Source organism: Saccostrea echinata, unplaced genomic scaffold (genome assembly GCF_033153115.1).
Source record: "Saccostrea echinata isolate AGI-Se365-2 ecotype Australia unplaced genomic scaffold, CSIRO_AGI_Sech_v1 ptg000050l, whole genome shotgun sequence".
Lineage (NCBI taxonomy): Eukaryota > Metazoa > Mollusca > Bivalvia > Ostreida > Ostreidae > Saccostrea > Saccostrea echinata.
This window is the reverse complement of record NW_026889799.1, coordinates 1,164,885-1,191,881: the sequence shown is the minus strand read 5'-3', so window position 1 is coordinate 1,191,881 and position 26,997 is coordinate 1,164,885. Positions and strand designations below refer to the sequence as shown.

Sequence of the window (26,997 nt, the reverse complement as noted above, 5' to 3'; positions counted from 1 at the left end):
ATGCAAAATCTAATGAGGCCAATCAAAGAGCGCAATTTTAACCCCGTAAAAGTCAGTCTATTCGGTCAATGGTCTATGTGGAGCGGAGTAGATCAGAAACCCTTGACTTGGGAAGATGTTAGCATATGACACGGCCATTTCATGGATAGAATAAACCTAGCTCTTTAATAATAAATTTTGCATGAACTTAATCATCGAAACTTGTTTGATGTGCTGAATTTTGAATTTACAGGATCGGAGCACATCGTAAATTTTGAATAGAAAATGTGAAAAAATGTGTATTGGCTCCCAGCCTTTTATAGAACTTGATACATGTACCATTATGTAATACCACTATTATTAAAAGAAGATCAATTGAAAGATATATTGCCTTTATTATAAGATAGGTATATCGTTTACATTTACTTTCTCTTGACTTTTAGGCCCACCCCACATTTGAAAACCCTTAAAAACATTAGTGCTAATGAGTTTTTTCTACCTATTTGTTTGATCATTGCATGTATTCTATAAATCTTTACTCAGTAAATGGGGGAAATAAACTTCCCTCGAATGAAATGTCTAAAACACGCAAAAATTCAATCAACCTTCCCTATTATAATGAACTGTTGATGTTTTCCTGGCGTGAACTCAATTTACCTTTCCCAGCATAAATGTACATAAATGCAAATATCACGTGATATACATTCTTTTCGCCTCTTCCGGTAACAGTGTTTGAAGTTTCTTCTACAGTAACTATAAATTGATATGCAGTTGAATCTGAGAGCATCACTCAGACAAAACCGTTGATAGTTAATTTATCAAAATGTTTTATAAGCTAAGCTTGAATTTAGCTGTTTGAACATTTATTACTTTTCTTGAATTCTAAAAATAGTCATTAAATATTTTTGTTTCCTTTTTTGTTCAACGTTGGAGAAAAGGGACTGCATTTAACACAAGGCCTTTTTGGTAGCTTATGTTACTTTCATATCTTACATTATTTTACTTTTTTGTAACCGAATTTTAATGTCAAAACGATTAATTTAACACTATAAAACAGGAAAATAATTATTTTTCACCCTTACTACTTCACACAGACGATGGGCGAACAAAAAGGGAAAATTACCTATGTTTCGACAAAAAAAGGAAGTTAAACATTAAGTCTCAATTATAACAGAATCTTCTGTGGTATTTCAGTTAGCATTACGGTCTAATGTCCCTCTGATTGATTGATTAATTGTATGCTGTTTTACGTCCCTTTCGAGAATTTTTCACTCATATAGGGACGTCCTCATATACCGGTGCAGGGCTTCAAATTTAGACCTATAATCGGCACTCAGGGCCATTGAGCAGTGAAGGTTCTGTATCGTGCCAACGCCTACCGTGACACGTGACCTCGGTTTTTCAAGGTCTCATCCGAAAGACCCGTGACTTTCACTTCTAGTGCCGGGCACTTGGCGAAGGAACAGTCACTACCTATGTTAACGTCTTAGGTTTGACGCGTCGCGGCGAACGAGAATCGAATCCGGGCCTCCCGATCTCGAAGCAAGCGCCCTACCACTAAGCTACCGTGACCGGTAATATCTATCTGATAGGAGATAACTTCGGAAAAGTATTATTAAAACTTTCATCTTTAGCCGAGTATTTGCTTATTTTCTGTAGGTTTTCTAGATTGTATTTCCCTGTTAACAAAAAAGATTTCAAACTTACAAAGATTTAAAGAACAAAATTACTAGCATGGCTTACACATAAATATAGGTTCAGATGATTCTTAATCAACAAATGTCTGATAATAGAAACGTGTTCAAACAATATTGCCGAATAGCTCAGTTGGCGAAGCATGTGGATCGCTTTACCTTAAACGGCAGGTAACGAAAATTGGTATTGAGTATTAACAAAGTTATTTGGAGTGCATTCAAGATCTTAGCGGCTTAGTAGCTTCTACGTATAACTACGATCTGAATGATGTGCTAGCCCTGCCTCTACGTAGGGAAAGCTAGAATTAATATTTTATTTTAGGTATTAAATCAAAATGGCTTCCTATATTACCGCTTCGTATCATGCAAAATACTATAAAAAGAATAGGGTGTTGTTTTCTCCGTCCATCTTAGCGATTTAAGGGTCCTTCCCTCCCGATATGTGACGTACATGTATATTGAAAAAAATTACTTCAGGTTTCATATAGTTTTTGCACTTAAGCTTTGTCTGTCACTACCTTTAAAAAAGTTTTGCAAACACTTTTAAATTTAGAGATGACAGCTTGACAAGGAAAACGTATGCATTGAAAATAATTCGTAAATAACGGATATATGTATGAGAAAAAAAGTTTTTGCTTATTAATGTATTCACGCTTATCAATCCAATTTATTGCGATACGTCAATATATCTGTTATGAAAATGGTTACTTTTGCAGACTGATTAATACCAATCTCATTGTATGTTCATAAAATAATATTGATAAATAGTTTGCTCTTTAGCTGTGTTCATTATCAGTTGCCAATGATGAATAACAGGAATATGATGACATACGCGGTGTCTTACCAATATTTTTTGAGACCTAGGTAACAGGGAATATACATTGTAACTCGTATTAAAAAAGAAATCTGATACCAAGGATTTTGAAAATTATTTTTGTATATCAATTTGATTTTAATTCAATTACTTGTTGTAATTTATTTTATTAATGGTTATTCTATTCCATTAGTGGTCTTCCCTAATTTTTCATGTCTTAGAAAAAATGAGTTTCCGTATATTAACTTTGTGACTTTTACTGACTTATTACAAAACTATGTTGTTCTGTGAGCTTATTAATATATGTCAGAAAGAAAACAAAATTGATGAGCTACTTAACAAAACAGCTTTTCAATTATAAACAAACCTTGCAGTGCCTAAATATTTAAAATTCAAAACAAAATCTTCTTTAGTGTTCTTGCTCTTCTTCTTTCAACTACAATCCTGCTGGACACATCATTAGCGATGATGATAATTTAGGTTAAAATGACGACCGAAAAGCAATTATCTTAAGAGGTCCTAAATACAGTGAGCTCCGATCTTTTAATTGGTGACAGAACTTTATATCTATTATGAATTCTGTCGAAGATCATGACAGACGTTAGGTTAAATATGAAACACTTTATAGAACCATTCCCCACGTTAAATTAAAACGTAGGCTTTTTGATATCATAGGCAACTGCCTCTACAATAAAAATGGAACTCAATAAAATTAATTTGTAAAAAAAAAAAAAGCACTCTGATTCTACACACAAATACTCTGAGGTTGATATTAAAAGGATACTGGAGTTCCCCATTGACAACATTTTGTAGTCTTTAGAGGCTAGGTCTTCCAACAAACCCTTGGAATTCCAATAGGTATATTGTGCTTCCTTACTTGTTGACCAGTTGTTATATTATTATGAAGCAGACTTTATTTTTAAAAAAAAAAGACTTCTACATGAGAAGACCTGAGCACTTGCTGTAGTCTTCAACTCGACATTCAGATATATCAACTTTTTTTTTTTTTATCAATTAACAATTATAGTTGTTTCTTTTCATATTTCAACTTTGTATATCCCAGTGAACTCAAAATAAAAGACACCATGGAGTCTGCCACATCTGTTTCATATTTGAATGTTTTACTGTCTATAGAGGATAAGGGCCAACTGAAGACTAATTTGTATGGCAAACGAGGTATCTTCAGCTTTTCCATCGTCAGTTTTCCTTATTTATGTACATGTAGTGATATTCCCTAATCACTTGCGTAATGTGTTTATGTCTCTCAGCTTATTCGATACCCAAGAGCACGATCAATATTTAAACCGAGACAGACTATTGTAAGATAAGATGCTTTTACAGGGATTTCAGCAACCTCGTTTAAAGACATCATTCCCATAGTTCTATGGTCTTTATAACAACCTTGCAAGCAAGTATTACCTATCCTTGGGTCGTATTTTGGCGTTTCATACCAATTGTTAGGCCATTTTTATATTAAAATTAACTTCAGAATATTTTGCTGACCTGATCAATACATAGGGCTCACGGCGGATGTGACTAGTTTACAGGGGATGCTTACATCCACCAGGTACCTGATCCCACCTCCGGAATTTTTAATGTGTTATGCCCTGTTCATAGATCAGTATTATTGTTAGATTTTTTTTTTTGATCGAGCACTGTTTGTTATATTCAACTTTATCATTACAATCCATTTTTCTTAATTCTTATGATATCTTTTGTCGTTATTTCAATAATAAAATGCTACAAGTTTGTTAATCTTCTGCAATGTTTGCAACCGTTAATCCCGTTTGAACAAGATTTATTTCAAATATTCATATTTGTATAAAAAAAAAAAAATAAAAAAAAAAATCATATAAAGTGGGGTTAAGAAAGAAAAAATATTGTACTCTTGATTTGTGCGTCAATATATGTTTCATTGATGGAAGAACCCACTGCTTAATTAATCTCTCTTAAGGGTGAAACACCGATTCTTACTTGGGTTGTGTAAATGGAATGATTAATGAAAGTGGTTTGCATGAAATACTCGGTGGATGTAAGTATAACAATTATCTTCCTTTTCTTTTAATACTTATTTCAACATGATCTTTTCTCTTTATAGCGAAAAAAGAAATATCGTTATTAGGAGATAATATACATAAATTTCTATTTCAAAATGGACTCTCTCTCTCTCTCTCTCTCTCTCTCTCTCTCTCTCTCTCTCTCTCTCTCTCTATATATATATATATATATATATATATATATATATATATATATATATATATATATTCAGAATTTACTCAGTTCGTACAGATAGAAATTCAACGTATCTTTTTTAAAATTCTGTCATTAAAGTACCCAAAACAGAACATGTAAAACAAGATGATAAAAGTAATCCAAACAGAGTGCTTTGAAACAAGACATTTTGAATGTCCAGGGTATGTACAGATTTAGAGATTCCCTTAATGTACGTAGCAATTCTATAGTAAAGTTGGATGTTACAAATTGCTCATTGATTGAATATTAAGTCACTCTCGAGAGTAAAATGAACGTCACTCGAAATACCACATATATTATGATACAGACGATCCCGATCACAAAAGAGATGATGGTGAGTCCGCGTGCTTCTCTTGCTTGCCTTCGTGCTTTTGTCATATCACCAACAAGGGCCACATCTTTCGCCTATAAATAGAAAAGGTGAAGATAATGAACAGTGATCGATCTCAGAAAATCTATATACAATGCAACTCTGTGAAGAGGGCTAGGACACGTACCCCCAGAAATTCCAGAGGTGGGATTAGGTGCCTAGGAGGAGTAAGCATCCCCTGTTCATCGGTACACCCGCACATTCATATATAAAAGTTTTTTAGCTCACCTCAACGAAGTTGGGGGGAGCTTATGTAATACCTTCCGCGTCGGTGTCAGTGTCGGCATCAAAGGTTAAAGTTTTACTTTTTGTTCAACCTTCTATGTTATTGTACATTGCAACAAATTTCCTTATTCCAAGGGAACGAGGTTGTTTTTTTTTGGGGGGGGGGGGTATCTAGGAATTACCTTGACCGTCTGTCCGTCCGTCCGTCCTTATACATGTAACTTCGTTATGGAAAAACACACTGGAAGCTCATACTAGGTACAGAGGTTGCTTATGTCCCGAAAGTGTGCCATGCCCTTGACACAGTCATGCCGGCAAATTCAAGGTCACTGGCAAAAAATGTATAAAATTGTTCTCCGATTTATAACTTTGCAATGGAGAATCACTCGAAGCTCATACTTAGTACAGGGATGGCTTATGACCCACGTGTTTTGTGAACTTGTACAAAGGCATTCCTGCATGTTCAAGGTTACTGGCAGAAAAGTATTAATTTCTTCCCTGAGCTATAACTTTGGTTTTGTAATGGAAAATCACTTGAAGTCCATACATGGAATATAAATTGCTGATGATCCAAGTGTGTATCTCGAGTGTTTTAACCAAAGGTTATTTTTACTAGTTCAATATCATCGAGAGAATAGTGGAAAATTCTTTATTTAATGGAGAATTACAGGAAGCTCATACCTTGTACAGAGAATACTTATGACCGGCGAGTTTGTCATTTACTTCACCCAAAGTATATTGGAAGGTTCAAGGTCACTGACAGAAAACGTATAAAATTCTTGTTTGGACTATAAGTTTGTGACCAATTTAACCTTGTCGTACTGGGTATAGTGGGAAAGATAACACAGAATTTCTTAAGCATATAAGCTTCCTTTAATTCATAACTTTAGAGATTTTAGGCCTTATATTTCTGCCATACATCAATTGCAGTCATGTTTAAAATTGGCTGCTTAAAGAGGAATGTTCACTAGTTTGTATATAGCCAATGAGAATTCGTGATCTAGGGAAAGGATCTATGTAAGAATTTTCTTATTGTAAGCATAAATATCCCTGTTTATGAAACAAATATTACATGGAATGCTTTAATTTAACACTGTTCAGTGATACCATACAACACAATCGTTAATCAACATTTATTTTATCATGACTCTAAAATTTAAGAACAAGTCTCAGTACATCACGCAAGAACTGTCATGGCAGCTGAAGAAAACGACTGTTAAACATAAGTTTTTATTTTACCTGGTTTTAGCGTCTATAGGGCTAGGTTTTTTAATAGTGAAAAATCACACCTTACTGAAAGTAAGTTGAATACAAAAGCAATTTATTTTGCCTGTAGTCGTCCGTATCTAAAAATATATTTGTACCATTTCTCGGAGATCCTGTGGAATTGTAGCCCTCTCCTGAAAACATCAGAAAAAAATCGGAGAGAGCTACAATATTACAGCTTGAAGATAACGAAGAGTGGTTATTCTTAAAAGTCCATCAACAATATAAATAATGAGCAGAGTCTACACATATCTTTAAACAAAATATCAAGTTTTAAACATTGAATATAAGGAAAATTTAGGCCTACATATTATGTACTATATTAAACTGAATTTTTGCGAATGAAATCCTGGTAATTATTAGTCCCCTACCGGTGAAACCGGAGGGGACTATAGGTTTCCTCTGAGTGTGTCCGCCCGTCTGTCTGTCTGTCAGTCTGTCCCACTTGGTTTTCCGCACTTTTTTCCTAAACGCTTGCAGATATTGAGCTGATTTTTGGTATGTGAGAGTATCTTGATGAGTTACAGATCAAGTTTGCATTTCGTTCCGCTTCATTGATTTTTGACGAAATTACGGCTTTTTCAATTTTTACGGGTTTTCCGCAATTTTCTTCTAAACGCTTGTAGATATTGAGCTGATTTTTGGTATGTGGCTTTACCTTGATTAGTTATAGATCAAGTTTGCATTTCGTCCCGCTTCATTAATTTTAAACGGAATTATGGCATTTTCAATTCGTAACGGGAACCAGATTACACTTGCCGGTAGGGGACTAGTATTGCTAATGCAATACTCTCAGAATGCTTGTTATATATGCTCATCGTACTTGTGAGAAATTCAAAAATCCTGCCCCTCTACTGAAACAAGTCCCAATACAACCATTACTACCAGATACTAAATACCCTCAAAATAATATTTATACCTTTTTAGCAGATATTTTGGCGAAAAATGGCTGTTAGACAACAGCAGAACAAAAAAAGAAGGGCGAGAACCGTCCAGTCCCTCGGAGGAACCTGGGGTACAATAGTAGTTCTCTGTCCAGGCTGTGGGACCTTCAGATATATGTGAAAAAGATACTTTATTAATGATTTATGTTACAGTTAGACTAAAGTACAATTTAAATGAATAAAGTAATTTAAAAGTTATTCTTCGGAGTGGAGTATACTAATTTCGTAATAATGAATTTTATACTTTTATTCATAAACCTGTCATTTTTCCAAAAAATGTTTCAAATGATAAAGTCAATTCTCTCATTTATTTCTTTTTTTTTTCAAATGTTATCTTTTTATTTAAGTTTTTGGTTCGTTGGATTTGGCCGATCTATTTGTGATTGGGTTAGAAGGTACACAGTTGAAAAAATTATTTTTTTCAGATTAAATTCGAATTCCTTATTAATAACATTAATAACCTCATTAATAACATGTATAAAAGTTATAAATAATTTATTTGAATTTTTAATTTTTATTATATTGTGTTTTACTGCTGTCATTAATACGATTTATTTATTTTTTTTATATTTTGTATCAAATATTACTTAAAAAATTAGCAAACAGTATTTACAAGAACAGGAGTCTGTTTAAATAAAAGCAACTAAATGCGAGTTCCTGATAATTACAGTAAAAGAAGATCAACATAGAAAAGATGATATATTGTAGTAGGTTTTACTTTGAATATTCTAAGAATGCAAAAGATAAAAGAATACATATTTGGACAATTCACATTCAACCTGCAGCATCATTTAGAGAAATCATCGGCATCATCACGTGACATAGATACCCTGATCAACAGATGGAACAGTTGTGGCTTATCCGTTAATTGCTTCCATAATTTTTGTTTTGTTTTTTTTATTGACTAAAATATTTTAAAACGGTATTTTTTAGGAGTGTGTTTTACGTGAGATCCAAGAAAACCCACCTCCTCTCCTTGTCAGGCATCAATAAAACTTCATGAAAAATGATTGAAAAAACACAAATTCAGCTTTTCAGTTCATGAAAATTTATCGGCAATAAAACATGCATATGTTACCATATGTATGCTAAATACCCATTTTAAAAATCTAAAAAATCATTTGTCTAATAGGCCTCTTGTTATAAATTACCAGATTAGAGAAGAAAGATCCAGAACATATACGGTTATAATCTAAATAGAGTTTGGTATGCTTGGAAACATCAGATTTGGATGAAAAAAGTGAAGATGGTGAACGGTGATCAAACTCCAAAAACCTACCAACAATACAAATTTGTGAATAAGACATAGAAAAGGACACCTGGAAATTCAAGAGGCGGGATCAGGTGCCTAGGTCGCATTTTTAAAAATCCCTTAATGTTATTTTTATCTAAAATTGGATTAAAGTTTCAAGTATTATAGTCACTTCATAATTCTTTTATCTTTTATAAACTGAACATGGGAAAGGATCTGATAACTGGTTGTTTGTTGGGAAAGCTAAAAATGAAATTTAGATGAAGTAGAATCACAAACTGAGATGATATCATCTACAGATTTTAACGGTTTGAACATAATTTTTCTCTGCTTTCTGAAATATCTAAAAGCCTTGAATGCTTCCTATTTATTAAAGTATTGGAGAAACAGAATCGATAGTTCTTTTCTTTAGTACATGGTAGGTTATATTGAAATGAATACTGCATGTAGTATTTAGTATATTTTACCTAATAAACATTTGACAGGTCTTTTTTATCCTCCATCCAACTTCTAACCTGTTTTTGTGACCTAATTAAATGCACAAGTTGATATATTACTAACAAGCAAAGGCACAAATAAAGATAAAAAATTTTGCCTTTTATACTAGTTTTTACATTCATTATTGACATTTTCTGTACTATTATTAAGTTATCCCCATTTTGCACGAATTACTGCCTTAATGTCACTAAAGGTTGAAATATCTTCCATATGTCTTTTTTTAAGCCGTTGGCATGATTAAACGAAAGTCTTCTTATTTCATCTTAAATTTTACTGTAAATTTATGAGTCTGAGTTTCAATCGGAACTGCTTTTGGGCTGTTTTAGTGTGAAAATACACTGCGTTTTAGAAACTCTCCTGTGTTCATCAAGAGATACTGAAAAATGTAGGTAACTTGTGTACTTATTATGAATTCGCAGAAGTGCTTCTGATTTGTATGTATTATACAGTAGGAAACCATAATTTAAAAGGCACGACAGAGTTTTCAATTTTGCAGTATTTGATTGACTTCATTGATATTCAGTCATGTGCTTAGATTAATTACAGTTCTTACAATTATTTAGGTACAGTCTAGCTGACTATTGTAGAACAAGAATTCCCTCTCTCTGTCTGTCCTTTCTTCTGTCTAGCTGTCTTTCTTTTTTCTGTCTTCTGTTCTATAATCAAGAAATACACATGTGAAATATGAAAGCCATAGCTCCAACCAATCAAAAGTTATGGGCAGTGTTAAAGTTTTTGCGGACAAACAGATAAACAGACAAACAGACAGACAGAGAGACAGACGGACGGACAGGGCAAAAACTATATACCTCCGAATCTTCGATACGGGGGCATAAAAATCAAAGGAATTTTGACTGATAGTGATGATAATTAAAAGTCTTATTGCTTCATTTGCTCACAATGCTAAATACAATTTTTATTATACTAACACAGGAGACATCAACACTCTTGGGGTTACATAGAAATGAATTAATTCAAATCATTAATATACGCGCGCATTAAAACACTTTAATCTATTATGAGGTAAAAAATATATATATAATTAAAATAATTAAAATGAAAACACGAAGAAATTAATACAGTAAAGCATTATATATATGCTTTACTGTATTAATTTCTTCGTGTTTTCATTTTAATTATTTTAATTATACTGCAATACCGACCACTGTGGATCTATGAACTTTTGATATATATATATATATATATATATATATATATATATATATATATATATATATATATATATATATATATATATATATATATATATATATATATATATATATATATATATATATATATATATATATTAAGCAGATTTGTGTATACTATCAGGTGTCATATAGGGGGTTTATTTATTTGAACAAATGCAATGCGTATGTCCTTCAAGTAAGGCTGCATTTAATGGCATTGCCTTTAATCCAAAAGGTTCCCTTAATTTTCAAAATAAGCTGAGAAATATTTTATAATTGATATAGCAAAGTATTTTAAGATATATAACTGTTTTTTTTATACGCAAGAGCATGTTCTACGTATGTACAATTTCTAAAACGAGGTAAATTATTGACAAATAAGTTGATGAAACAAGAATATCAGCTGTCTCGTTTAAAGTCATCATTTCGTAAGTTCTATGGTCGATACAATGACCTTGTCAGCAAATACAATTTATCATTGAGTCAAATGCTGACTGACGTTTTTCATACTAATTGTTAGGCCATTATTTACACACTGAATTGTCGACGGATTTTTCCGTTATTTCCCGATCATGACAAGGAGCACACGGCGGGTGTGACCGGTCGGCAGGGGATGCTCACTCCTCCATGGCACCTGATCCCACCTCTGATGTTTGGAGGTCCGTGTTTGCTCTGCTCCTATTTTGTATTGTATAATGGACTTTTGAGCCTGAATACTGTTCGTTATCTCCATATATTTCATGCTACATGTATTGTATACTGAAAGGAAAAAGAAACGCAGGGTAAATTTTTTAGGTGAAATAAGATTTTATATTTCAGACGTATTTTCCAGTTTTCCTATCTAACATTTAAAGTCATCTTTAATAAAAATGTAACCAAAATCTCATTTGATTTTCCCCACTAATTCATGAGTTATTGAAACTCATATGACAGTACCCCCCCCCCCCCCAAAAAAAAAAAAGAAAAAAAATGAAAATTCTCATTATCTCACATGTCTTCCTCGCGTATCTGTCACAGCCTTGATTCTCCTATGCATGGAGTTCTTCAGTGTGTTTATCCTTCTAATAGGGATATTATTCAACCCTTCCGAGAAGGTAGCCCTTAATTGATTGAGACCAGCTTGGACATTTTAAACCCTATCGTCCATGTAGTCCCACAGACGTTTGATGCGAAAAAGATGGACTTGACGGAGAACAGTCAAGTGGATAAATGTGATTGTTTGTGAGAAAATCTTGACAAGCCCTGCCAGCATTGGGAGGGGGGTTAACATGCCCCACCCCAAATAGACAAACGACGCGCGCATGCGCGAGTTAAAGGAACACTAACGTCAAGTTGACAAGCTCACAGACCAAAATCGCACTATCGATTTTCTTAAGTTTTTGGGGTGAATGTAACGATTATGATAGCCTGCTGTATTAATAGCAGTTTTAGGGTAATGTGATGGTGATTATACAACTTGCAGGATGAATTGCCCAATCTTGACGTGGCGCTGTTACCCGTCAACGTCATCGTCACAGTTGGTTGGAAACCTTCCTACGCCCTCTCTGAGGACGGGTAAGTCGTTCTATTGTGGACAAATTCACAACAAACTGCACAGAAACTTGTCGTTGCCTTTATCTTTACTTAGGCACTGCAATAGCCAGACCTCATGGTACTTCCGTCAACCGTACCTTGATTTCAAGAAATGCAAATCGACTGTAGATATCGAAAAACAATGTGTATAACTTAAGTGCAGCAAATGCTACTACGAGATGTGTTGAAAAACATGTCGTCATCGATATGCACGTATTTTCGGCTTTTTACCACTTTCCTTATGTGACGTCATACATTTCACGGTTGACTAGTTCTGAACACTGGTTTAATGAACAGTAACCAAGATATCCCTCTGACCAATTTTCATAATTTTCGGTTATACAGTCAAAAAAATTTCGTATATTATGTTACCCTGCGTTTCTTTTTCCTTTTCAGTATATATAGAAGAGTTGAAGATAAACTTGAACTTTCATGGTACTTTCAAAACATCTCTGTTAGGTAATGACGTATAATTCTGCAATTCAGACTTAGAAGTGTGCAAACAAGATTTTGAATACTACTGAGCAGATCAGAAAAGCAAGTTTAAATTCAATTTTATACTACTTTTATTAGAAGTATTGGCAATTCTTTTCTTTTTATATTTTTTAAAATAGGCATTTAGACTCCGTGTTAAGAAAGTGAAGATATTTCCCCGAAGGGACATATTAAATCTGTTTTGGCTGGTTGAAGGAAGAGGTTAAATGGTGTTTTTTGATCAAAGCAACAGGGCTGAAGAAAAACTGTGAAACACTCTTTTCCCAGGATGATGGAAACTACTATTAATTCCCACAAAATAAATTGAAGCCATATGTTCCTCTCTGTTTGGGTATACATATGTAGCATTGCAGTATATCATCTTTAGAAAAGGGAAACCTGTAAGTTCAAGTTAAAGACCACTCCCTTTTTTAAGGGGAGAGAAATTAAAATAAGTAATTTTTGACATCTTGTATCACCGTGCAAAATTGACTCTTTTTGTAAATCCTATTTTGAAATGTTGTTTTCAATTTAAATATGTTTTATCGGTTATTTTTCTTGAGATGAATTCCAAATCTTTATTTTTGGACTACGGATTAATTATTTACTTATAATTGCATAGTGACACTTACTGGACAATTGTCCTGAACTACAAAGGGACAGAGTGTCAATTACCCTCAAGACTTTCTAATACCTTATAAAAACATTCGTGTAAATATTCAATTTATCCATTTTTTATGTCCATCTTTTCAAAGCCTTTCACACACTGTAATTTACTCAACACTTGTCAATTTATTACTCAATTCACTAATTATTGTCAAAGAACTTATTTTATATACCAGTGTCTGAATTCTATGTGTCAGTTCGGAGGACAGACGCATTACCGGCCACTTCCCTCTGTGTCCCTGCATTTAATTCTTTATTGTTAAAATTGTTGTCCATCGTTCAAACCTTTGATGAATTCGGAAACCAGATTAGTCGTTACTTTTGACTTATCATATACATGTATATGTGTTTTCGGGAAGAGCCCTAGGAATACGGTACTCTACTTCCGGCCCGCAGAGCCACTCATTTCACTGCCAACATTCCCTCTTACCCGTACAACGACATATTACTTTAGACCCAAACTACACGGTTACAAATGTCTTCTTATGAAACATTACTGGCCAAGACAAGATGAAAGTTATGTGAAAGGTTCATTACAAAGTGAATATTCAATTTTTTTTCAAATTATGACCCCAGTGGGATAAGGCCAAATAAAAAATTATTGTGTGTTTCTGGTTACTTGCCAAATAAAAGTAGGATAGGTAGGTTGGCGACATGCATTCAATTTTATACGACTTTTATTTTATTGACTAAGAAGTATTGGCAATTCTTTTCTTTTTAGATTTTTTAAAATAGGCCTTTAGGATCCGTGTTCAGAAAGTGAAGATATTTTCCCGAAGGGACATATTAAATCTGTTTTGGTTGGTTGAAGCAAGAGGTTAATATGGTGTTTTTTGATCAAAGCATCAGGGCTGAAAAATAACTGTGAAACACTCTTTTCCCAGAATGATGGAAAATACTATTCATTTCCACAAAATAAATTGATTGATTGATTGATTGATTGTATATTGTTTTACGTCCCATTCGAGAATTTTTCACTCATATAGAGACGTCACCATATACCGGTGAAGGGCTTCAAATTTTGACCTTTACTCGGCACTCAGGGCCATTGAGCAGTGAGGGATCTTTATCGTGCCAACGCCTGCCGTGACACGGGGCCTCGGTTTTTAAGGTCTCATCCGAAAGACCCGAAACTTTCACTTCAAAGTGCCGAGCGCATGGCGAAGGAACAGTTGCTACCTATTTTTTATCGACTCAGGTCTGTCGCGGCCGAGATTCGAACTCACGACCTCCCGATCACGAAGCGAGCGCTCTACCGACTGAGCTACCGTGAACGGTCAAAATAAATTGAAGCCATATGTTCCTCTCTGTTTGGGTATACATATGTAGCATTGCAGGATATCATCTTAAGAAAAGGGAAACCTGTAAGTTCAAGTTAAAGACCATTACCTCTGTCAAGGGGACAGAAATTAAAATTATTTGACATCTTGTATCACCGTGCAAAATTGACTTTTCTGTAAATCTTATTTTGAACTTTTGTTTTCAGTTTAAATATGTTTTATCAGTTATTTTTCTTGAGATGAATTCTAAATCTTTATTCGTGGACTACGGATTACTTAATTATTTACTTATAATTAGTGACACTTACTGGACAATTGTCTTGAACTACAAAGGGACAGAGTGTCAATTACCCTCAAGACTTTCCAATACTTTATAGAAACATTCATGTAATTATTCAATTTATCCTTCTTTTATGTACATCTTATCAAAGCTTTTCACACACTGTAATTTACTCAAAACTTGTCATTTTATTACTCAATTCACTAATTATTGCCAAAGAACTTATTTTATATACCAGTGTCTGAATTCTATGTGTCAGTTCGGATGCCAGACGCATTACCGGCAACTTCGTCCGTGTCCCTGCATTTAATTCTTTATTGTTAAAATTGTTGTCCATCCTTCAAACCTTTAATAAATTCGGAAACCAGATTAGTCGTTACTTTGTACTTATCATATATATGTGTTTTCGGGAAGAGCCACTCTATATGGCACTCTACTTCCGGCCCGCAGAGCCACTCATTTCACTGCCAACATTCCCTCTTACCCGTACAACGACATATTATTTTAGACCCAAACTACACGGTTACAAATGTCTTCTTATGAAAAATTACTGGCCAAGACAAGATGAAAGTTACAAAGTCAATATTCATTTTTTTTTTCAAATTATGACCCCCGTGGGATAAGGCCAAGTAAAAAGATATTGTGTGTTTCTGGTTACTTGCCAAATAAAAGTAGGATAGGTAAGTCGGCGACATGCATTTTATTGATTTTGAGAATCCTATACAAGTGGATAAATGTATAGCTCAAATACAGATTTGATATAAAACGTAGGAGGGACATTTGGATTAAGCCATAATAAAAAAAAATTCCTAATTTCTCGCCCCCACCCACCCCGACTTTTTACCCCTGCCTCGATTTCTTTATATCTATTTTTTTTTCTTCGTCTTGATTACGGTCACGGCAGCCTAGTGGTAGGGCGCTCGCTTCATGATAGGGAGGCCCGGGTTCGATTCTCCTTCGACGCGCCGCGTCAAACCTAAGACGTAAACAAAAGTAGTGACTGTTCCTTCGCCAAGCGCCCGGCACTAGAAGTGAAAGTCACGGGTCTTTCGGCACGAACTTTCACTGCTCAATGGCCCTCAGTGCCGAGTATAGGTATAAATTTGAAGCCCTTCACCGGCATACAGTGACGTCTCTGTATGAGTGAAAAATTCTCGAATGGGACGTTGAACAATATACAATCAATCATCGTCTTGTTTATGATCGGGATCGATATTAACTACCATTCAACTTTCATTTTAAACACCACAAATGTTGGCATGATTTTGACAACTGACAAGATGATAATTGCTGTAATGTATATTAATCAAGAATCATTGGTTGTGAAAGATTGATGGGGATGGGTTGTATGAGTTACGCATAATTAAACGGATCTATAAAAAAAAAAAACTAGCATTCTCAAGAATAGCAAAGTGATGATTAGCCATATTTATTGAATTGAATTATTGATATGGAAGCATCCTCAGATTATAAAAAAACATTAAAGTTTGTTCAAATTATGCCCCGGCCCTGTGGTGGCGGGAAAGTTATGAGGTTAAAAGTATGAGGTTATAGTATTACAATGGATGAAAATACATATTAAGGTAAATCTTTTTTTTTTAAAAAAAATCTTTGTCTAATGAACAATGAAGCCGTGGTAAGTCATATTCTTGCACAAGCATCTTCAGGTAGTGTAGATTTACGTCTGTCCTAATTATGGTCCTTGGGGAAAGGTTGTGGCTATAAAAGAGGATCCTATTTTTTCAATGAACATAATAATATGATCTTTTTCAATGAACATAATATTATGACCTAAATGTCGACTTATATAGAGTGAAAAGAAGAACATAAAATTCAAATATTTTAAATAAATAAAAATACACTTTAATATGATAAGGAATATTCAATTATCATTTAATTGAACTTTGGAATGATTGTCGATATCAAATCAAACACTAATACATTTCATGTTCATTTTATTGACCATTCGCAAACTGTAAACTTTTTGGATTGCGTTAAATCATCAGATTGAGTGTGAGACAAATTTTTATTTTGTGGATAATTGAATAAGTTTAAAACAGTTTTTTTTTTTGTTCCTTCAATATCACTATGGTCGGTACGTTTATGATTTAGCATTTTATTTGTACCTCCCATGTAAGTAAATTCAGTTTCAAGTTGACTTAATTGCTTGTTTCTTTGAAATGAACTCATTTTTGCTACGAATAAAAAAAGAGACAATGCTATATTTTACTGAATTAAATTGAACAGTGATATCCAAACATGATGTATCCCTGGCTATAAACAAAATGATGCACTACCACTGACTTGGGAGCTTATGACTTAAATTGTTGTCAAAACATGATTTGATATTAAATGATACATAGAATGCGGTTGAAAATTACAAAAAAAAATGAAGAAATACTACATGGTTTTATTTCTTCTAAATGTTGGAATACTGATTCTTGTATTTTATACCTGGACCTTTCGACGAGTACTCAAGTACAAGTGACCAATTAATCTAAAATTCTGCTCTAAAAGAGCAAAACAATGACTTACATTCTAGATCAGGTAGGGTAGATTTAATTGATTTTTTTTTTCCAGTTCATTATCCCCTGTGGCTGGGAAGGGTAGGGCCACAATTGGACATAAAGGTTCCGCCTATGAATATAAAGAGTAATATCTTTAAAATCCATTTTTTATTACTTTATCATTTTTTATTAATTTATTAAAAAGAGGAAGACCATAATTACACATCTTCAGGTGATGTTGGTTCAAGTTTGTTAAGTTGGAAAGTATTCTTGAAAATCACATAAAAGATCCACGAATAGTTTTATCTATTAATATGCAAGCAACCAGAGATGTTCTTAACTGTTGGCTAACACAAAAATAATAGCTTCCATATTTCTTCACAGATTCTTTAAAATATAGGTATACGTCATACTGTGCTATGGGATGATTTATGTAAGATTTAAGCTTACTCCAGTAAAGTCTGATTGGTTAAGGTTATGTATAAAGTTAAAAATAAGAGCAAGGTTATGCAAAAATAGATCTTAGTGCAAAAAGGTCAAATTTCTGCTCTCATGTGAAAACATGCATAACTTTAAAATGAATATGATGATATATAATTTTTAAATGTAAATAAAGATTAAATCATTTGTTTTATCATAAATATTGCTCATTTGAATTTTTGCCAAATATTTTTGAAAATATTTGAAACTAAACATTTATCTTGTGAAAAATTGACATTCAGGAATATACAACTGAGGTGTATTATATCATTAGTATTGTGTATACAACTTTGCATTTTTGAATTTTTCATCTGAAAAAAAAATATATTTTTGTATACTTATCAATAAGTATTATTAAAGTCTAATAAATCATAAATAATTCTTTCCTTATCCTTGTTTTCTTTGTTTTATACATAGCCTAATATGAATCATCAGAAGCTGATTTTGTCATTTGAGGGTTGCTCTGACTGTACCCCCAACTTTAAGTGGCACTAGTGAAAAAAATATGATGACCATAGCTTCTTTTTTCATACATTCTATGTGAGCTAGTTAAAATATGTTTGGAGTATGAAAAAATTCCCTCAGAAATAACCCAAGTATGGCACTTCCTTATCTTTTCAACATATTATAGGGTTATTGAACTTATACATGCATTGGTTAATATTGGCACGAGTTGGTTGTTCAAATGCACAAGCTTGTGAGTGCATTGTACAGCCAACGAGTGCCAATATTCATCAATATAAGTTCAATAACTCCTTTATTATATTGCTAAAACATATCCAATTGATTTATATCATTTTTAAATTAATTAACTCAAATTCAAAAGTATTTTTCAGTATCCATGTTTAAATTAACGTCTGTCCTGCAAGTGTTCAATATCGCATCATTCCAATGACCCTACCAAGCGTTATGCTTTGTTTACAGAGGTTTAAAAGAGGCTTATACGCACTAAATTATTAATTAATAAATTCAATTTTGTTTGAAAATAAACACAACTTACCTAGGTGCCACTACCTATAATAAATTTACCTTTGAGAGTTGACCAGACATTTTGTTTTCAACGGGCGTTCGATATTGAACGCCCCTATTCGGAATGTTTCGGTCATACTCATATACAAAATACAAACTCGGCGTTCAATAAAACCCCAAGATATAGAACGCAAAAGTTCTCCAGACTTTTTGTATTTTTTATTATAAACTATTTATTAGCTATATAATAAAAGGTGATACAGTGCATACATGAACTTGAATATATTCCAGGATCTGGATAAAACATGCCACACTCATGATTTTAATATTTACATAGCCCTCACTATAAAGTCATGTGATTAAAGAATCATTTTTTCAGTAATGTGAGTTACGTAATTAAAGAACCACTGGCAGTATCACAGAAAGTGCGATAACAACTGCGATCACGAGGGAAGCGATGACAAGTGCGCGCGCGAGTCCTGCATGCCCATGTGCTTCCGCTACATCACCGACAGCAGCTGCGTGTTTTGCCTGTTAAGAAATATGAAATGTATGAGAATGGAAAAATAGATATATCTTTACAGATACATGTAACACAGCTTATAAAAAAATAAGTAAAATCTCTCTCTCTCTCTCTCTCTCTCTCTCTCTCTCTCTCTCTCTCTCTCTCTCTCTCTACGCCGAAATATAACCGAGTCGGCGTTAAACAATCTCTTTCTCTCTCTCTCTCTCTCTCTCTCTCTCTCTCTCTCTCTCTCTCTCTCTCTCTCTCTCTCTCTCTCTCTCAAAAACAGCCTACAAAAATAAATTTTCAGAATATTGTGCCAAAACTGTAATTACTTTATAAGCGGCAAGGATGGCAAAAATCCCAGTTGGACAAAAGAATAAACACGATAAAATGGCGGCCACCATCCAGTCCTTTTGAGGGGGCTGGGTTACGACCATTGTAAGCCCGGGCTGGGCAACCTGGTTGGAAGATAAGGACAAAACATTTATGTCTGCATTCACCATTTATTTTCCTCCATATAATCCATATAACCAGTCTTTTAGAATTCAGTTCTTTCCATAGCAGACAATATAGGTAAATGCACAGAAAGATTATTTCAATTGCTCTTATTTTTCAATATGGTTGAAATATATAAGCTCAGTATAAAAAAATTAAAGAATTCTTCTAAAATTTTTGCGGTTTTTTTTTTCACAAGGCTTATCATTGTTTTATTTGTGAAAGCTTACATCTCCTTTAGTTTCATCTTCTTTGTAATGATATCGATGCAGCTTAGATGGTAATGGATAAGCTTAAGATTTTCATGTTGTTGTAACTTACACTGTACTTGTTGTCTCAACATTTAAAGCCTTATGAACGTTAAAGATTAAGGTGTAATGCCCCTCTTATAGGAGGGATAACTTTCCAAGGAAATTTTTCCAAGCAATCCAATGAATTGTTCTACCAGAGTTTAATAATGAAGACCATTATACAGTCAATTAAATCAAATCTGAACTATGTTACAAATCGTGATTTCTTCTTTCTATCGCCAGTATTTTTAATACTTACTTAAAATGATTACCTAAAACACTTGTACTCAGTTTCTTTAAACTGATAAAATTAAACATTTCTATCTCTTAACAAATAATTCTTTTAATTGTTACAGGGAGTAATCATGTATCAGAGGCAGAATTTTCTCTCTTAAAAAACATTTTAATTTGAAGAAAGATAATTCCTGAAGATGGAAAGATAACTCTTGTAGATGGATGCATTTTTATTTTATAAGCACAGAAAACAATGTGATATTCTGATTTAAAAAACAACGCTTAATTCTGTTTTCTATTATGAATTAAATAAGTATGAGAGTAAATATTATTTTCATATATACCTCAAATTTTTAATTTTATGTTGAGATAAAAAAAAAAAAGTATTGATCTTTCTATTCGCTGTCTATAATTTTCTTCTTATCAGGATTTGACATAATATTCATTTCTGAAAACGTAAGCAACGCTTCATAGTTCAAACTATTTTCCATTTGAATCTAATGCTATTGCTGTTAATGAAAATCAATGTTGGGAATTTTTAAAAAAAAAATGGGGAACTTAAGAGCAGAGGGATATTTCACCTTAAGATACATACATTGTACTTGGGACCTGAACTCTTAACCCTGAGGTCACGATTTTTACAGTTTTTTGGTAAAGGCCCCATTCCTAGATATACAGGGGGTATAAGAAGAACTTTCGAGATAGAAAATTGCATTTTTATTGAAGTTCATATGCATTTTAAATATATAATAAACTTGCATGCAGCCACAAACTAAGGCATGAACTTTGAACCGATTGGTCATAAATTTCACAAGTTTAATATACGACTCATTGTTTTCTGCATAAATATTTCAAACAGTTTACATGTACCTGTTTTATGAGTAAAGAAAAAGAATTCTGAACATTGCATTCATTTTGATGGTTTTGGCCATACCTCGGAGACAACGTAGGCAGCGGCTGTGAAATTCGAGGATTTTATTCCCCATTACCCCAAAATGCGATATACACTGCACAGGTTTTTGTTGACATTGGTTCAGCCATTCAAGAGTAGAAGAAAGGAAATGTTGATTTAACGTTTACGACCGACGAACTAGGCACGGCACCAGATAATATAGGTGACTAAGGTGAACCCGATTGTATTATTATGCTTTAATAAGTATTCTATGCAATAAAACCCAAGGCAAACAGGCACCAGAAAAAGACAGACCACAACATTGTGCTGCTGAATTTGACCGGAAGACTGGCCCTGAAAGCCACCTTGCGGCGGATATTGACTTCCTGGATACTGGTTGTACTGGTTCCCGTATCCATACTGAGGCTGGGTGTTAGGATATGCTGACTGGTTGTATGACGGTTTTGCTTAAAAAAGATTTAAAATTAGGTATTAATCATTATATATTTCTAAAATCATTTACATAAAAATACCGTGCAGAGAATTAAGATGACTAATCTCTGGACATTTGAAAGAGAAAGAGAGAGAGGGTATAATCCATATATGTTCTGATCATGGCCCACATGGGCTGGCATGTGACCACAAAAGTGGGTGAAACTTTTATATAGGTACACCGTATATAAACTTCTTACTCTACAAGAATTGTAAGGGGAAATAGTTTCCTCCTTACCCTAAATTATAATAACAAATGTTCGAATTATGATAAAGAGGATTCAAACTTATAAAAAAGGATAAATACGCAGAAGTTAACTTCCCGCATGGTTTTTAAGGAGACTCTTTCGTCTCATTTTGAAATATTCCTTAATTGTATATAAATGCGGGAAACAATATTTTCAATCCTATCAACACAAGTGTTATATTGATAAGACAGGTCAAGTCAGAGAGAGTGTTACATGTACATGTATAATGCAATTGGATCTACGTCCGTTTATATAAAAGTGGAAGTTTTGGAGAAGTGATGACGATCGATAGAAAATTTAACATTTTCAGCAAATTAAAAGGCGTTGAAATTGGAATTTTGTACATATATAGAGCTGAGGAATTGCATTTAAAAGGCTATAAGTAAAGCAAACCTAGAAATAAATAAGAGCTTTGTAATTTGAATTCTTCTTCAAAAACGATACAAAGGATTCCCTCCTTTGCAAATGGAAAACATAAATTAAAGAGATATACATTAAGCATGTAAAGAAAAAACTAGCTTGAATATTGTCAAAGCTTAATAACACGGAGGACTGCTATCAACCAATTCAATGCCAGCGAAAAATAAAAACATTTTTTGGACAAGAACAAGGGACATAGAAGTCCATAAAACCCCTCCGCAAAGGTTTAACAGATGTGTTTTCAAAATTTTGAATATTCATTCCGCTTTATGATATATTTACAAAATAAAAGCTTTGAGAAAGTCTCCAAACCTCTGTTATTACAAATTTTCACCGCATATTTTTTAAACGTTTCTCCAGTGACCAACTTTGAATAAACCTGAATTTAAACCACTGGCGTAGAGTGTTTTTTTTTTAATTCATTGTCTTGAATTGACGACATGAATCACAAATTTTATCCCGTAATAAAGAGTTTTAAGCATACAGAGAAAGGCACTTTATGACTTTATCAAAATACTTTTTTGATTATTGGCGAACAGATATGAAACAATGCGAACGAGAAATGCAAAGAAAATTAATCCATGTTATGTGGTTGAAATTTGCAAATAGCTGTGAGTTGAAATAACGAACATTATAATTGTATTATTTGACAAAGTGGACTTCAATTTGATATATGTACATCCATCTTGTATTTTACTGAATTTTATTTTCTCATGAACTACCAAGAATGAGCATGAGTATCTTTATTGTTTCGTCCTAATACCGTACTTGACGACAGAACTATAGTGCAATTTTTTTTTTCTTTCAAAATGACAATTGAATGGCGATATTTGTGGCAACACATCAGAAAAATAATGTAAATGTAATATATGACTTGCTAACACACCTCAGGAAATATGACGGCGTAAACAGTCGTAGTTCGTGTCTTCATGAATTTTCCAAAATTAAATTCATTTCTTAAGGAACTTTGGCGAGCGCTCAGGAACGTTTGCTCTGTTGAACAGGCCTCTGATAAAACCGTTTTATAAGCAACCGGTATAGATTTCTTAACATAAAGTGTAATTTTCAATCAATAAAACTTACGTTATTATTCACAATACTTTCATAATTATGTATATAGATATAAACAATAAAATGTCTTTGTTTGTTTGTATCGGAATAAACGATTGCAGCCATGGCAGAAAAATAAGGATTTTCACGCATGTTACATTAATTTTTTTTAAGTATCAGCTGCTATGTTCATTCACGGACTAAGAAAAACGAAACCATTTGATTGTTTAGTTGAAATAAAATAATTCTGAAATCCTCTCTGTCAAATATTCTTTTTATTTAGCAAACTATGTGTCTCCAAAAGAAGAAATAAAGTACACCAACAAAGAAAACTTCAAATATACATATCAAACATAGGGAAACAAAGTCAATGAAGCAGGGATATGCAGAGATATATAAATCAACGCACGAGTTATCTAAGCTGCGAAGATGGCAGATTTTTTTTTTCAATCAGAACGTTTGGCTAACGTTTTCCTTGATATTGAGCTGCTTATAAAATGCACTTGAAATAATTTAAATTCTCTCTGCATATAACAATAGTATGGTCTAGTCCCTTGAGGAATTTGAAGCTTTTATGAATAAAACATGTACAACTTACACATTGAGCCCAAATGATGACACAGGGACAGTCTCAAAATTTCATGAAAATTTAGCCTATTTTCACCTTTTCGCCAGATCCGCAACAGCTTCCAGGCCGTGCTAATGCCCTACGCTACCACATAAAATGCAGACAAACACCTGTATATACCACTAAACAGCAAGAGATACTGGCTCAACCACCTCATTTTCAAGCTACAATTCATCCTATGAACCCACCCCGCTTTTGTGAGGAAATCCCGGATGAGTGATTTTTTTTATTTTAATTTCTTCTTTCTAGTCCATTTCCTATGAATAGTAATAGTGACACTAAAGTGTCATATTTCAATAAAATATACAAGGCCACAAATTCCCTCTAAATGCACACATAAATTAATCTGGCCATAAAATCACATATAAAATGCATTAAAACCTCAGGTTTCTCTATTTTTTTTATATTTTTGGACCGGTACTTATGTCAAGATGATATAAGGCTTCATAAAGCAAATTTTGTAAATGTGAGCATAGAAATGAAAGATTATAATCATTTTCAATATTTCTTTCATAAATGTCAAAAAAGAATTAAAAATGAGGTTCAAAAGAACAATTCAAGTTGCCCTTTATTTTCAACACAACTGAGCTTGTAGTAGCCCATAATTATATAATGCATTGCGACTCATTCAACAGTCGGTAAAGTAAACACATAGCTAATTTACATGCAAATTTATGCTGACTTCAGAAAATCTAGTGGTCTCGACCTATCTACAACTATTTAAGGATTCTCTCCGTCTCCTCCATGCATGACTTATTTTTTCTTATGCGCAGTTCAAAATTCTTTAATTATTGTCACACATGGCCTGAAAAAGCTCAGACAAGATATAATATTACAGTTTTGTATTGAACATATTTTATTGGATAAATCAAAAGGATTGGAAACAAGTTCTTACAACTTACTAGTTCCTCTCTATAAATATAACTACATGTATATGGCATGCAATTGAAATAGTACAAAAAAAATAAATTTAAAAAGTGAAACAAGTGAAAAATCTGTTACAGTGTACAACATGCATTCCTTGGTTAAATGTATCATATAGAAATATTTATTTTTAAATAAATTTTGAAAATGTTTATAAGAATACATGTACACATGCTGAAGTACATGTATGCTGTCGAAATATAGACATATGTATTTTTTCTTTAATAAATGAAATGGACAGTGCAAAGTATGTGTCACTTGAGCTTGTGGAAATTTACAATCTAAATGCATCATTGGTGTGTAAACGGGTTGTTATCTGTCCCACATTGAAAACAAGAAATTAATTCATTTTTCCCCAGTTAATTTACATTGAAATGTCTTAACTGAGTTAAATTTTCCTGTGAAACGCTTGAAATACTTCTTAATAATCATTTTGCTTTCTTTATATTTACATTGTTATTAGGGCGGCAGACAAATAAGACACGTGCGCAATGTACAGAAACGTGAATAGTAAAGAAAAGGATAAATCTTAGATGAGATGCTGAAACCGATGGATGTTATCACAAGATCTCCAGGCGGACCAACTGATAAAATTATTATATTTACAAACACAATAGTATTTTGTAACTTTGATTCTTGTATAGAGAGGATATTTATAGCCATTGCCTGTTGCCCAATTTATTCATTATTTTGAATAAATATTGTTTAAATCAAATACAATAGTTCTCCACAGAGCTGTTTTAATTATTGTCCCCCATTTAATTATTGTCCCACAATTCAAAGACATTATGGCCCTCCGCTTTCGGTGTTTGAGTGGATGGGATGCCATTGTGTTAAATATGAACGCCCTATTAAATGTCATTCAGAAAAAATAACCATGATTGATATTTTTCAAACTTAGGTCAAACATGAAGTCAAGATCAAGGTGTCAAAAATAAAAGCATGCTCGGAAACATCTTGTCACAATGCACATGTCAAATATGAAAGCCCTATTTCTTCTCCATCAAAAGTTATAAGAAAAAATAACATTTTTGAAAAGTAGGTCAAACTTCACGGGGTCAAAAATCATAGTATGTTTAGAAAGGTCTTGTCAGGGGTAATAAACATGTATAATATGAAGGCCCTATTTTTTCTCTTTCAAAAGTAATGACCAATTTAAAGTAATGTTAAAAGTTTTGAAAAGTTGGTCAAAGGTCACTGGGTCAAAAACCATAGTATATTTGGAAAGGTCACAAGTAATTTACATGTGAAATATGAAAGCCCTATCTCTTCTCATTCAAAAGTTATGACCAAGGTTAAATTTTTGTGACAGACGGACACTGACAGACGAATGAGATTTAATGTCCTCTCGCTATCTCGAAAGCGGGGTGCAAAAAGAAGCCCAATCACTTAAAGGAATCTTAAAAAAAACCTTATTGATAAGCTATACAGTATACTTACGCCCTGTTTCCTCCTGGTCAGTAGACATGTTCCTATATTATACTTTTGAACTGCACAATAGTCGACTTTGGCGTTTGTGATTTTCCCCCGATCGACTGCTCCGAATGAATGGTTTACTGCCGCGTTATAGACAATTCACGTTTCGTAAAATTTACGTACTTGACAAATGCAGTAGGAAATGTTTAGCTGTGTGGGTTTTTCCGTTTTTCTCTGATTACGTATGAATACATGTAAATTTGTAGTCAGTCGATTTGGTAAACAAAACACGTTAATCAATCCAAAGGAACTCATTGTAACGTTGATTATTCATTTTCAATATGATTTTTATTTCTCATTTGGACTTTAAAACAATTGTTTCAATAATTTAACAGCACGATAGTATTTGATTCAAGAATGAGTAAAATTGATTGATTGGAAATATCTGCATATACTATTGACATGATTGAGACAGAACTCTGTGACAAGGTAAGTGTCATGAGAAATTGTGATTAACACTTACGAAAATAAAAATTAAAAGTAATGGTTGTATAAACATGAGAGAAGTGCAATCTATGACATTTATTTCAACAAATTTAAATATGCTAAAAAGTCCATGTACACCTACATCAATAAATATTTATTTAAAAAAGCTCCAACCAAAAAATAAAAAGAGAAAAAAAG

At 33.2% G+C, this 26,997-nt stretch overlaps 1 protein-coding gene across 2 annotated transcripts in view; it reads right to left on the bottom strand.

Annotated features, from left to right (window-relative positions):
- Window positions 1–26,445, bottom strand: part of LOC133203321 (proline-rich transmembrane protein 1-like) — a 43,682-nt gene extending 17,237 nt beyond the window's left edge. The window contains exons 1-4 of one of the 2 annotated variants that reach the window (XM_061339131.1): window positions 26,338–26,445; window positions 21,451–21,602; window positions 19,557–19,682; window positions 18,921–19,247 (exon numbers count right to left, since the gene is read on the bottom strand). In XM_061339131.1, coding sequence (XP_061195115.1) covers window positions 19,113–19,247; window positions 19,557–19,682; window positions 21,451–21,602; window positions 26,338–26,365 — 441 coding nt within the window. In that variant the 5' untranslated portion in view covers window positions 26,366–26,445 and the 3' untranslated portion in view covers window positions 18,921–19,112. Of the gene's footprint in view, window positions 1–18,920; window positions 19,248–19,556; window positions 19,683–21,450; window positions 21,603–26,337 lie in introns of those variants that run through there. The other variant, XM_061339130.1, reaches the window with a different exon arrangement.
- Between the last annotated feature and the right edge of the window lie 552 nt (window positions 26,446–26,997).